At 42.1% G+C, this 14730-nt stretch overlaps 1 protein-coding gene across 3 annotated transcripts; it reads left to right on the top strand.

The window, feature by feature from the left end:
- The first annotated feature begins 606 nt into the window (after positions 1 to 606).
- Positions 607 to 13654, top strand: smpd4 (sphingomyelin phosphodiesterase 4). 3 transcript variants are annotated; one of them, XM_056389559.1, is made up of 20 exons: positions 607 to 736; positions 1095 to 1184; positions 1780 to 1866; positions 3377 to 3513; positions 3610 to 3685; positions 4066 to 4174; positions 4455 to 4507; positions 4743 to 4894; positions 5035 to 5167; positions 5268 to 5339; positions 8338 to 8475; positions 9952 to 10106; positions 10240 to 10330; positions 10479 to 10576; positions 10719 to 10882; positions 11034 to 11239; positions 11386 to 11616; positions 12129 to 12260; positions 12350 to 12478; positions 12586 to 13654. In XM_056389559.1, exons 2-20 carry the CDS (start codon positions 1146 to 1148, stop codon positions 12904 to 12906), a joined length of 2523 nt encoding a protein of 840 aa, XP_056245534.1. In that variant the 5' UTR covers positions 607 to 736; positions 1095 to 1145; the 3' UTR covers positions 12907 to 13654. The 3 variants fall into 3 exon arrangements, with proteins under 3 accessions (XP_056245534.1, XP_056245544.1, XP_056245550.1); XM_056389569.1 differs by having other exon boundaries at positions 8338 to 8427; XM_056389575.1 differs by lacking the exon at positions 8338 to 8475.
- Positions 13655 to 14730: the final 1076 nt, after the last annotated feature.

The raw sequence follows: 14730 nt of genomic DNA on the forward strand, positions 1-14730 counted from the left end.
TTTTGACTGGGGAAACCAACCAGTACTCTTATGCTGCGCTGATACCTGAACCCAGGTTTGAGTGTTAGTTAGCGTGTGATAATTTTACTGAACTCAAATTAGAGCCATTAGAGCCCTGAGGAAGTTGTTCCTTTGTCAGGCTGGTTTGCCTGTACTGATTACTACTGAGCTTAGAAAAATATTATTATTATTATTATTATTATTATTATTATTATTATTATTATATGTGATTAAATATCAAACATATTGTTGTTATTATTGTAAATAAAATGTATTATAATTATTATTATTAATATTATAACATGATATGATTAAAATAAATATACAGTTTAAATGCATGTTGGAAGAGATGAGTGACTCCAGGAGGTGGCAGTAAAGTGCAACAACATGACTACAAACTAAAACACCACAGAAGAAGACGTCAACAACTGCAGCCAAGCTAACCGTCACAGTAGGAAACCTCCTTGAAGACGCAATAAGGGGAATATATAGTCACCCAGTTAATTATCTCAAGGTAACCGGGTTTAATAGAGAGATTTTGTTTTGTTTTTCTGCCATTTTAACGCTTCAGACTCCAGTCCGGTAGGTGGCGGTAAAGCACGTGCAAGCTGGTTTCCAACCGCCAATCAAACTAAAAGAAGAAGAAGAAGAATTCAACGACTCATTTGAACGACACTAATGGAAACGCGGCTGAGGGGAAAGTAGCAGAAAATTTGAATAACTGTCACCGGCTAAGGTAAAGATGTGTTCAAACGAAAGAGTAAAAGTTTCATCCATGTTTGTAGTTCATGTTTGCGCGGGACGTTGACCGACTTCACGGCTGTTGCTGTCAGTTTGGCTCTCTGCTAGCTAAGTTAGTTAGCTGCCGCTAGCTAGCCCGCTCATGCTGACTTGCGTGGTTCATTGACTGTGTGTCTGCTTAGTTTTGCAGTCAATGGGAAACATTGTAGTCGGATTACCAGTACTCACAGTTATCATCCTGTGTCCACAGCATCCACTTGTTTCAGTGGTGAGCGCGTTTGTTTTCTGCTGAGGAGGCTGACGAAGCAACTGAAGAAATAATAAAGTTTTGTGTGTGAATTTACCACCAACAGGTAGGATTCAAGTGGACTGTACACAGGAAGGAGTAAACTTGATGGTCCTACATGGCTGCCCCAACGTTACAACAGCCCAGTTTCCTACTGGTGAGTCTCTCTTTATATGATTGTTTACATTTTCCAATAGAGAACCAGCATGACCATAACCACTGATCCCATCACTGTTATACAACCTTTAGCTGTTTAGCTTTTAATGATAGTTTTTGACTTCCATCTGAGTAATTCGAGTCCAGTTTAATTGGCATTTTGAATGAGCCTCCAACTCTGTGATTCACAAAATGTGTTTTTTTAATGTTTAATGTAGCATTTAATGTAAAATTTTAATACAGTCCGGCCCCAACAGAGCTCCATGTACACTTTTGAAATGCAGCATTATTAGATACCCATCCTGATGCAGATTTCTGATTATACTTTCACATTCATAGGGCTCATAAAAGTCTATAATAAAAATGTATATGTACTGAATCAGTAATTTAAAATTATAAGTTCACTTCATACAGTCTTATGGTTGTAATCTTCACTTGCACACTGTGGTTTCCTTTTGGTTCACTTATATCTATGTTAAGTTTCACGTATACATGATGCTACCACTAACCAGCTGTTCAATGAAAAATCTGAAAAATATTATATTGAATATCAGCCCTAGTTTAATTTAATATATATGTATCTGATGTTGCTCCAGGCCAACCTCAAAGCCGATGCGACCACCAAACCTCTCCTGCAGCGATGCCAAGATCTGGTGAAGATCATTGATGACTATCCTGCGAAGGTACTGTCCACTCTTCCACACACACGTGTTTGCAAATTAATTTACTTGTGAATGGCTATTTGCTGGAATGACTGATCACTGTGAGACATAAAAACTGGATCACAACATTAACTCCACATGGTGAAAGATTGCAGCTCTTGTTCTAGAGTTTATTCATTCCCTATGTGCTGTACAGAGTAGCAGCTGTGTTCTGAACTCTATACAGTGTCTTGTTGGTCTCCCCTTAGTTTTTGTACAAGTTTATTAGTTAAAAATAGCGGGAAAGGAATGTCACTGGATTTGTATAACGCAAACACAACACTGCAGTCTTAGCCAATGTTTTTCTCTCTCTTAACTGGTCGGAGGAGGGCAGGACTGATCTAGCCTTTTATGTCCAGGGCTTTTAGCATGAGGAGTCAGCTGCTGGTAGTGTGACAGCTGACTTTCACTGTGAGCATCTTGACTTTCTCTTGTGTTCTTTGTATTGGATTTAAAAAAAAAAAAGATGCACATAAGTCTAAGATAAAAGATTGAATTCACGCTGTAGTTATGCTGGTATTAGGGATGCAGATATCTCATCTGATTGGACTCTTGCATTCAGACGTCAGTTTGTACACAATCACTGGTGGTTGTTGTTATTCTTAAAGCACAAAAATAGCACAGTAATAATTGTTCTTCTGGGTATGTGAGGATGTTGAATTGGACAATTGAGGTTCTGTTTGACAGCAGCTGTTGTGCTGTTGGTGTTTGAGCGAGTGACACAACGGACGAGTGTGAGGCAGCAGGATTACAGCCTCTGTGTGTGGGTTGCATTGTGGTCTGTAGCTTCAGTACCTGCAATTTCACAGTAAGACAGTGAGCTCAGAGCACAGCACTGATCCATAACCATCCTTACCTGGTGACTGATGTCTGCTTTTTTAGTTTTGTTTTCAGGAACAATGTGTTTCTTTCTTTCTTTATAAACTGACCATTTTTCGTTATGATGGAAAAATATTTAAACAAGGACTTGTCATCCCTCTTTTGTTGTGTGTAATCTTGCAGGAATTACATTTTGCAGTTGTTGCTTTGACTTTGATGCACATATCCAGACTTCTCTGCTATATTCAGTCAGTCAGTCTTGTAAACAGCTGCTCTGCTCATCTTGCACATGTCGGTGTACGTCACCAGTCTTTGTCTTTGTAGTTTCCTTTAGTGTCAGAGGGAAAAACTGGAACTAAATGGAACTTGCTATTAGAACCCATCTCTAGTTATATTGTGTGTAGTAGCTCCCAGAAGTTAGAGGCTGCCACAGTGGTGCTTTGCTTTGACTAACTCAATCCATAATTTAAATAATATTTACATTGCCAACATGTTGTTTCACTGTAGTTCTGCATTGTGATGTTGCTAGTACAACTACAGTAAAGATTTCCATTCAGTCATTAAACCTTATATGTCTGTCTGTCAGTGTACTGTGTTAAAACGTTTTGTTACTTGCCAGTTTCTGATTACACTGTGTATATATATATATGTGTGTGTGTGTGTTTCCCTTTAGGAGCTGCACTTGATTTTCCCCTGGCTGGTGGAGAGTGTGTTCGGCAGCCTGGACGGCATCATCGCAGGCTGGAACCTGCGACTCCTGCACTCAAGGAGCAATGAGTACAACATTGTTATGGACTTCCTAAACCCCAGGTAGTTGGTTTATCTGTATTTGTTCCCATCAGTTTTGTTCATCGTGTGTTTAAAGAATCAAAAAACATTGTTCTTTTTTTCTTTTTCTTTTTTCAGTGGGCCAATGATGAAACTCGTGTATAAACTTCAAGCAGAGGAGTACAAATATGAAATACCTGTCAATTATCTCCCGGTAGGAACATGCTTCTTGTTTTATGTAAATCTGTTTAAGAATAATTTTGTAGCAGTCACGTTTCCTCTGTAATTCACATTGAGACATTTACTGGAAACAAGAGGATGAACTGCTCCACGTAAACAGAGTCCAAGCATCGAGCAGCTACCACATTGTGACCAAAGATATTATTAAAAACCTCATATACAAGTTTTCGCGTCTCCACGCTGTAAGTTCAAATATGTTTATCGAGTCTGCAGAGATTCACATTTAAACATTAACACCAGCCGACATCCGCCACACACACAAATGCTCAATATTAGTAACTGGTATGTGTTTGGCACTGTGTCAAACATATCCACTGCAGTCTATCTCACTGTGTAACTCCTTGTGTCTTGAAGGGTCCTGTCAAGGCCTGCATCCAGGAAGGAGTTCTCCCAGACTGTCCGCTGTTCCACAACAAGCTGCAGTTCCCCCTGTCCGGCCTGCTGTCCCTGAACCTCGCTCTCAGTATCCTCTTCAACAAAAGCAGCAGATCCTCCCACAGGAGAAGTGTAACCAGAGGATGTGAAGCTTCTCCTTTTCATGAGAAATGACTGAAACGACTGATCAATAATCAAAATAGTTGCAGATATTTTTTTAATGGCAATCAACTAATCGATTAGTCGACCAGTCGCTTCAACTCTAATCAGTTATGTAATTTGTTTTAAGACGTTACAGCTACAGGTGTGTATTGTGACATGGACTTTTACGTCATTGAGCAGTTTGATTATTCCTTAACGTTCTGCAGATCCGTTTGAATTCTTCATGTTCAATTTTGCCTTCTGTCTCATCACGCCAAAGGTGAGTTTGCCAGAGTCTGGTCTGTCTTAGAAGTGCAGTGTATCTTGACATTTTTAGCATTATATCCACTAAAGTTTGTCCCGAGCCGTCGGCTGTTTCAAGACTAAAGAGTTCTTTCTTTTGATTTTTCCAAGTGAGATGTTTTACCTTAATCCATTCAAAGCAGACTGACCTTTTAAAGCTTTGCACCAACGAGAAAAACGTTAATAAGAAATAACCTGGGTGGTGTTTTCAGATCTACCCCCAAGGCCAACACGGAAGCTCCACAGACAGCGCCTACTTTGTTCTGGTGGACACTTACCTGAAATACTTCCTCCCCAGTGAAGGAAGTGTGCCTCCTTCTCCTTTCTCCGACTCCAGAGGCTCCGTCACTGCTCCGTCGCCAAGGTACTTATACCGAGAAAGGTTTAATAAACCCCTCGAGAGTCTGATCACCTGAAAGTCAAACCTTTTGATGGAGAAGCTCCTGGGTGGAGATGGACTGATTGACGCAGTGCTGTGGTTAAATCTAAATTCTGCCCCCACAGATCTTCCAGCGTGACCTTTGCTGGTTATGGCGTTCACAGCCCCAGTCTCCTGAAACATCACATATTCCACCAGCCCTCAGTCAACGCTGACCCCGCAGCCCAGGAAATCTGGAGGTCCGAAACACTGTTACAGGTGAGGTTCAAGTCACTTATATTCTAGTGACGGGAGGAAAAAAAAAAAAAATCAAGTGAATTAAATTAAAGCTGAACACGTGTTGCTTCCTTCTCCTCAGATGTTTGTGGAGATCTGGCTCCATCACTACTCCCTGGACATGTACCAGAAGCTGCAGTCTCCTCAGGTGAAGGTAGGAGAACAGAAAACATGTTCCCGACTCCTCTCTCTTTCCTTCTCCCTCTCCTTCTCCCTCTCCTTCTCCCTCTCCCTCCCCTCTCTCCCTCCTTTGCGCTGCAGCGTCGCACGGCTGGCTGTTGACTGGCTGACCACAATCCTCTCTCCCTCCACCATCTCTGTCCCATCTCGGAGCAAGCCCAGGGTGGGGAAGTGGTGCAGGCCAGCAAGCCCCTGTGGTGTCAGCCACCGGGCGCCTGACCAGCTACAGTTTGAAAGTCCTCTACTCTAAAAACTGCGTTCTGCAAAATTGCGCATGGGCTGAGTTTTTAAGATACAACAGCCACTGTGGCTGGTAAATACCAAACACACCCTGAGCAGGCTGGGGTGAAGTTGTCCACGAACTTAGACGTGGAGAAAAATTACTTTGGGATCGGGAAAAATGTTTTGTTTTATCACCAGTGACGGACAACTTCACCCACAACTCTCTGTGTTCACACTGCAAGCAAGTACATTCCCATGTATTCCCACGCACATCGAACAGCAGCACGTGATTTCCTGTTAATGTTTGAAACTGCTACTAGTTAATTTGCACTGACGAACAAGTTAAATAGTGTCTCGAGCTCCTTGCAGTGTGAATGCACATCAAGCGTTCCTGTTCCCACTTTGAAAGCCTCTGATTCTCTGGTTTATATTTGAAGTATGTTTTTAAATCCCTTTTTTTTAGCATCAGTAGCGTTTGAGTAGCTGCAGAGTAAAACTGCTGCAGTAGGTGACTTGGCATGTGTTCCTGGTATTAGTGCTTTTGCTTTTCTTCCACTTCGTTTGCATGCTGCATGTCCATGTCACAAGTGTTGGTTTTGTTGGTATGTTCCGTGTGTGGTTGCATGTTAGACACCAACATAAAGTCGCAACGTGGTGAAGGCTTTCTGGAGACTCTGTCGAGGGTTCACAGTGAATGATTGGATCCCGCGGAGTTCAAACATTTTCATGTCAAGGATCTCCAAGCAGAAATCCACTACAGCCCATACTGCTAGTTTTTATCTCAGCTTTGTTGAATATCTTTTCATTATAAAACAAGAGAATAACACATCGTCAATGAAAAATCAAACAAACACCCAGGCTGCAAATGTAATGACGTTGTTGTTTGAAACGCTCAGTGACACAGTAAAGGTTCACTGAGATAGAGGCTGACATAAACCACGTCCAAGTGTCTCATCGGGGTTTCACAATATGAAATACAGATGATTGATTTGCTGTAGAAGCATTAATGAATCCATAGCTTGACTCTTGAGTTTCTCATTCTGAATATGTCGTGACGACCATGTTGATAATTTGGTTTCCCGCCCGTCAAAAGCGATCACAGTGAGACTTTATGCTGGTGTTGGTACCTTCTACCTGCACCGTGCAGACGACATGTCGGAGGCTCTGTATTTATGTAAACACTGGATGCTTTGACCCTCAGCTGTAAAGTTAACATGGTTAGTTTGATGCAGAACCGCCTGGTTAACCGCCCAACAACACTGTTTCCTCCAGTATTTATGTTGCAGTATTGTTGTTGCAGCAGTTAATTTTCATTATTGATGAAATTTGGCCATTATTTTTGTTTATATTTAAGTATAAACATAAATAACAAGTATAAATCTACGGAGTCAGAAGAAGGAAAAACAGCAAATCCTCCATTTAACTGAGGAAGATATTTGATGATATCACAAATTACGACATTATTTTTCATAATAAATAAATAAATAAATCTTTATATATTTTAAATTATTTTTCCGTTTTGGACAGTCTGCTCTGCTGCGGAGTCAAACCCTCATTTCACAATAACAGCCCCTGCTATAATATAATATATCACCATATTTGGGCTGGACTCTTATCAAGATATTCAATTTTGGATCTCGAGCCTTCCTCCGTTACTGCTGCATAAAGCTGCACAGGAAACAGAAGTAGTCCTTCACTCTGTGTAACATGCTGACCACTGACCTGCATCATAAACTCAGTATTTAGTCGAACGCTCAGCCCTTTAAAACGTATTAACCACCGTGCTGAGTCGTTGTGTTGTGTCATGTGTCCATCCTCGGTGCAGCAGACTGGACTTTGAACTGTAAGATTATGGCCACGCTGATCTCAGCTCGGATCTCTCACTGAGATTCTTCGTAGATCGAAAGTAAAGATTGTCTCCCTGTTGGATGTCATCAAATCTTAATTCATATTTAAAACAGGATTTGTTTAGTACAGACGAAGTGACCAGACCACAGGACACAATATGTTCTGTATATTACACTGTTGATGGAGCAAAACAAAATCTTCCAGTTCTGAGTTCACTCTGTTGATGATGTTAAACATTAGGGATGGGAATTATTCAAGCTGGTGTCCAGATTCTATTTAAATGTCCATCTGGAAACATGGTGGAGTAGTTCACTCTGAGATCTATGGATGTGTCCGTCCACTCACTGCTGTCCTGGGTGAGATTGATGACGGCACATTGAAAGTAACGTATCTCCCCACAACCTCCCACCGCAGCAGATCTCTCACTGCCTCATAGAGAAGCACATGAACAATACAGCTGAGTCAAATAATTGTTATTTACTTGTCAATGGACAGAAATATTTCCATGATTAACAGTTTCCTTTGACAAATGATTCCCATCCCTTCGCCCATGTTAATCCTCTGTGTCTGGAGTGTACGAACGGCCTGTGCATCGTTCCCCAGCAATTAAAGCGTTGTGTTTCCTCAGTCAATATTTTATTTTTGTTTGTCTCCTCTCCTGTTTTCTGCTCCTTTCCTCCTGAATGTTTTTGGCCAATTGTCTCTGTCTGGTTGCACTTTCCTTTTTTTCTCATGTTTACCTTCCTCCTGCCACCTTTTCTTTCCCTTCCTCCTCTTCCTCACCCTCCCTTATTGTCACCTCTCCCCTTCCTCTCTCTTCGCTGTTGTTCCTTCTCCACCCTCTGTCGTTGTCTTTGCTCTTCCTCATCTTCCTCTCCCCCCTGGTGGTTACGGGTGAACAGCTGGCGCTGCTGCAGTACCGCCTCAGTATGTCCAGCATGCCGTGCCAACCCCACGCCCCACCAGGCTCTGGGACCCTCCACACCTACCAAGTACTTTTACCTTTTCATTCACCCCCGCCCCTCTGGGGCCTCCTGGAGGTAAACCTCAGTCAGTTAAGGTCACAGTCAAGGTTACTTCTCTTTTGTTTTTGGCGAACACGGTGAGACATTGTCCCTCCAATCACCAGCCTGATGCTCACAGACATTAGCTGCAGCTCATTAGTTTGCATGCTTCATCCTGCTTTTGCAATAATTAGCCATTATGAGAATGTTTTAGCTTTTCTGGAATCAGTTAGAAACAGGTGAAAGTGGTTGGTGATTTGCGATGTACAATAGATTGTCACCCAATAAATAAATACAAACAATCAGACGACCAAGACTCAAAATGGCAGAAGTTCCGATTTATTTTGGCCTATTTTATACTTTTAGGAAAAAGGATTAGTTCTCCTTTTTTTTTTTTAAATGATTTTAGGACTTTCAGCTGAAATCCGCAAGCAGCAGTGTTCGGTCCTGACCCGCGATCTGAGCAACCAAAGATTCTGTTGTTAAACCTGTCGTCTACGACGGGCTGAAAACAGTTTCACAGGAAGTCTTTGAGTCCGTCTGTAAACAGTGAATTGAGAAGTATCCTTGACAGCGAATTAATCCTGGAATGAAGCTTTGAATCTATGAGCAGATTTTCTTTTACTGGTTGTGGTGTGGTTCTTTTATTTTTGCGGTGTTTTTTTTAAGGGCATGCTTCTTACACTACGTCTGGTGTGATCTGTTGCTCTACGTGTTCCTGTGGTTGATAAATGTTGCTCTTTGTAAAGCAAAAGAAACTACTACGTTTGAAACATCAGTTTACATGCCAGTCATGAAATCGCTTCATAATCAAAACGCCTAGATTCACAGACAAAGTACTGAATAGAGGTAATGATTATTTCTACGTTACCCAGGTGATATTTGACGAAGCAGCTTTGCCATAAGCAGGTAATAGAGTAGTGAGGTCCCACCTTTCATTCTGTTTCCCACAGTTATTTATTAAAATGTTAATTTATTCTTACATTTTAACAAATCCCAAAGTCTCCAAGTTAATGATTAAACATCTACATTATATACCAGGAGTTCTTTATTTGTAAGATCCTCAATCACTCAGTCTGAACTAGTTTTACAATATCCACTGAGAAAAACGTAACTTTTGGTTGTAAGAACACAGTGGCAAGTGTCACTGCTGCGGAAAAGTCTAGGATTAAATGATGATGATAAAATGAACAAGAATAAACAAATTAAATTCTACAGTAAACTCAGTAAAAACAAGCAGATCCGTCAGAGTTTGGAAGCTAAAGGATGAACAGATGGATCAGACAGAAGCAGGCGCTCGCTGTGACTCACCTGTGGGACCTCCGTACTCTATCACGAAGAACGAGCTCTGAGCCTTTGATGATTGTTTGGCTGCTTTTGGACTGGGATGCATTTTGATTGGCTGCTTTTGAAAATGGGAGCTGAGATGGTGTGTGGGGGCGGGGCGGGGGTGGGGGTGTGGGTGGGGTGTCATGTACACGTGAAGCACTTTGTGACCGGTCGTCTTTTCAGGAGCCCTTCACCCCGACAGAGGAGCACGTGCTGGTGGTGCGTCTCCTGGTGAAACATCTTCACGCCTTCTCCAACAGCCTGAAGCCTGAGCAGCTGTCGTCCTCGCCGTCGGCCCACTCGCACACTCACACCAGCCCCCTGGAGGAGTTTAAAAGGTCTGCGTCTTCACACTTTCATCAAACATCCGCCAAGTCTGTTCACATGTGGAATAAACAAGAAGACCATCCTGCGGATCCTTGCAAAACTGTTGATTGAGCACAAACTGTTTCATGTCCGTCTTTCCCACAGAGTGGTGGTGCAGCGTTTCGTTCAGCAGAAACTCTACCTGTTTCTTCAGCATTGCTTCAGTCACTGGCCTCTAGACGCCTCTTTCAGAGCGGTAGGTCTCACTCAGCCACCATTTTTTAACCTCTGGGCTTCCGACAGTTTCCAGATGTTCGCAGTAAGAGCTCGTGGTTCGGTTCCTCTTTCACCGGCACAGCTTTTAGTTTGCTGTTAAGAGAGTGGTGTCGTCTGTGTGTGTGCAGGTGTTGGAGACGTGGCTGAGCTACATCCAGCCGTGGAGATACACAGGGGAGAAGACCAATCCTCAGCCAGACCAGAACAGAACGGTACCGGAGAAATGGTGAGTCTGATCTCGTCTTTACTCCTGGACCCACATTTCCTTAATCACCTTCATTGAATGAGAGAGATCATAAAGTGTTGGAGGATAAAGTCGTATTGACTGTAGTTATTAAAGTCGGTTCTGTAACTTGCTCGTTTTGCAGGGAGTCGTTTGTTCAGGAGAACCTGCTCATGTACACGAAGCTCTTCCAGGTCTTCTTGAACAGAGCGGTGAGAACAGATCTGGTCAACGCCAAAAATGCACTGATGGTCTTCAGGGTGGCCAAAGTCTTTGCTCAGCCCAACCTCGCAGATATGATCCAGAAAGGTGAGGACGCGTGAACCTGTCAAAGTATTATTTATCTCTCTCAGTGATCAGTGCTTTTTCCCGCTGTTTTCCAGCGACATGTTTCCACTAATGCTCCATTTAATAAAAGGAAAACAAAACAGAAAACTAATCCAGTCACCTCTCTCCGCAGGTGAGCAGTTGTTTCTGGAGCCTGAGCACGTCCTCCACCACCGTCAGCCCCGCGGCTACCTGACGCCGAGCCAAGGAGGCAGCTACCTGTCGTCGCGGCAGAAGGTGGTGACGGACATGGTGTTCAGGGTGAAGAGCCACGTCTACGCCCTGGAAGGCCAGGACTGTCAGTACAAGCAGATGTTTGGCACTGAGCTCAGGGGAGCAGTAAGTTTGACATTTTATTTTAGATTGAAGTCAAAGGTTCTGTTTCAGTCACAAACCTAGCGGAGTGGCAAATAGATTGACCTGAGGTCGTGCTGAAAATACCTGCTGTGGCGGCTCAGAATCTCAGTTTTCCGTCCATTTGGCAGGTGATGAAGTTAATCCAGATCATCGCACAAGCCAGACAGACGGCCAAGAGGATATCGGACCACTCCAGTGAGGTGGCGGCCAATACCTCCTTCCTGTCCTGGTTTGGTCTGGGCTCCTCCGATCTCAACAACACCTTCTCCGGGGCCGAGCCAGAGGAGAGCGGGGAGTGTCTGAAAAAGACCCACGAGTTTCTGGACAGAGCTTTGGAGAACCTGTGTCAGATCTTCAAGGTCAGATCACTGACGCGTGTTTCATTCCCTCCCAATAAGCATTTAATTCAGAGAATAGATTTTCATCGGCGTATTGAAATGTGATGCACAACTGTAGTAAATAAGAGTTCATCTGATTCAGGAGCTTTTGGGTTTTTAGAAACAGTTTTCAATGTGTTTAAGCCTAGAAATCAAAGAAATGGCCACATTTTGATTCATACCAGCAGCACGGCTGTGTCATGTGGTCAGTTCATCATTTCCGTCTGTGTTGTTGTGGTTTTGAGTGAAATAATCTCAACAACTTTTTGATACCCGGTCATAAAATATGACACAGACACCTGTGTCCCTCTCAAGGGGAATTCTAATAAATTTGGTGATTGTCTGACTTTTCATCTCGACCCATCCACAGGTCAAAATGTATTTTCTAGTTTAATAATAAAAACCTGCAAAGTCTGAAACCTAAATGTAGTGAATGAGATTAACTCTTCACTGACTGCGGCTGTTTTTTAACTTAATATCTCGTTGTCTTGTAGCTGACCCAGGGGCAGCTGACTCAGCTCATATCAAACCTGGGTTCTTCCCAGGATGACGGCAACTCCAAGCAGCTGCCCGACTGCATCCAAGGAGAGACGGGACTCATCCTAACTGACCTGGGCAGGAGGCAGGTCAGTGTCTCAAATGTGACTGCACATGAGGGAGCTGTGGGCCGAGCGGCAAACACTAACACCCTGACACTGTGTGTGTGTGTGTGCAGATCATGAATGGACTGCGCAGGTTTGACATCCAGTATCAAGGAGACCCGGAGCTCCAGCCCATTAGGAGCTATGAGAGCGCCCTGCTGGTCAGGCTGTTCTACAGGATCTCCTCTCTGGTCAATGACAGGGTGAGTGCTGCCAACAAAATGTGTCTTCACAACTACATTTGTTTGAATTTATATTTGCTTCTTCTATCATCATTATTTTTTATATTTTCTCTGCCGTCCTCCCACAGTTCGGGGGACACATGAATGCGCTCTGCTCACGTCCAGACTTCCTGGGTCGCCTGGGGCGTCGCTACCTGACAGATCACGATTCCAGCACAAAACTAAAGCACAGCCCGCTGTCCCGGCGCGGACTAGAGAGGAACCGCCTGCCTCGGCTGAGCCTGCGGCCGCTGGCGAGCTACAGGACGATGCTGCTGCTGCTGCTCCTCTACGTGTTCGGGGCCCTCATGTCGTTCGGTCCCGTATCCAGCACTGTGGTCATCCTCGCAGGCGGGCTCCTGTATGGACTCGTGATGACGTTGTTTGGAGACAAACTGAAAACACACTAGCTGAGCTGAAGGCTTCCTACACATCTGGGAAAAAAATAAACACACACATGATCAATTTGATCAATTCCAGCTTTGAATGTTTGGATAAAAATGTGTGAATACCAACGACACAAGTGTCGAGTAGTCCCATGCACCGTATGATGAATAATGTAGTGAACTGTTGATCAAGGGCAACTAACAATTACTTTCATGATTGATTAATCTGCCAGTTGTTACTTGATTGATTGTTTGGCCTGTATTACATCACAAAACAGTTTCATAACAGTTCTAAAGCCAGGTGTGATGTCATCAAACGTCCCATTTTGTCTGATAAACAATTTACTGCGACGTAAAAAAACACATTTGCGTATCTTAAAAAGGAAAAGTGCGTGGTTCTTTTTATTTCACTTAAATTAATCAGTTGCCAATAAAGTTTCATTCAGTTGACTAATTGATTAATCAGGTGATCGTTGCAGGTGTTTATTGATCCCTGTAAAGAAATAGAATAGTGTGTCCTGCCACAGTGATGTCACTCAATGATTGAAAAGCCATATCGTCTTGTGTTTCTGAACATACAGAGAAAGTGGTTTTCTTAACGGACAGTATTTTGAAATGGGGGGGTTGTGTAGGGAACCTGTCGGCAGCAGAGTGAAAATGAACTGGCAGCTCTTTTGTTGTTGCTTTAGATATGAATCCTTTACTGTTTCAGATGTGCTTCATCCCTTTGTAAGGCCTTTTTTTTTTTTTTTTTTTTTTTTTTTTTTTTTTTTCCAACAAGCATCTGGAAGCTGGTGCAGTTCAAAATATTTAAAGTGCGTTAATCAATTGACTATTTTTCTCACTGAGAGCAGAATGCATTTTTGTCCAACAGGCTCAATAAACTATTTGCACTTGTTTGTACATTTGAAGCCTTATTTGTCCATGGGAAAAGAAGACAAACATTTTAAGACAGATTAAAGGTAAAGCAACACTTCTCATTTATTATTGCAGACATTGTTCGTTAAATGACCAAGTAAACGTTCCTAGCTTTTTCAATTAAACTAAAAACTTTTCGTATAGTAGCTTTCATACAGGTTAGTGCAGTTCAGAGTGTTTTACAGACGACTGAGAAGCTGAAAATATTAGAATAACAGTAAAACAATTTGAGACTCGTACACAAGAAAAAAGAAAAGCTAATGATAAAGACTTAATGAAATAAAGACTTGATAAAATGGATAAAAGAAAGAACATTAATGAGGGAACATTTTAAAACATGATAAATAAATAAGAAGAAATAAAATAAATGATGGCCTTAAAGAGGTATAGGTCTTAATGGGTTTTAGTATTTCAAGACATCAACACTTCTAGCTGCTCAATTTTCAGGAGCTTTCAACTGCATCTGAAAATCTGCTGATGACAGTGAGATGTGGTTAAAGTAGCAGTAAGTGGACCTTGAGTTGTCCATGTTCTTTGCTCATTGTGAGGTCACTTTGGCCAGTCCTCACAGTTTTAAAGAGCTTTTTGAGGAACACCTGCAGTGGCTGAGGTCAGAGTCAGGATAATTCTCTACAACATGAATGAAACCCAAAGTAACATCTCTGTAGAGATTGAAACGTGTGATGGACACAGGCACATTCAAAATTTATACAGGAAGTTAGTTATTATTATAATTATTATTATTAATAATAAAAAGTTGTGACAGTTGACCTGTTTGAGGTGGATTACATACTCAAATCAGATAAATAGAATTAAAAACATAAAAACAAGAAAAATAAATAGCTATTTAATAATAATTATTAATAATTATTTATTTTTATTGTTTTTTTATTTTGTTTGAGGTGGATTACGTACTCAAATCAGATAAAT

Source organism: Seriola aureovittata, chromosome 2 (assembly GCF_021018895.1).
Source record: "Seriola aureovittata isolate HTS-2021-v1 ecotype China chromosome 2, ASM2101889v1, whole genome shotgun sequence".
Taxonomy (NCBI): Eukaryota; Metazoa; Chordata; class Actinopteri; order Carangiformes; family Carangidae; genus Seriola; species Seriola aureovittata.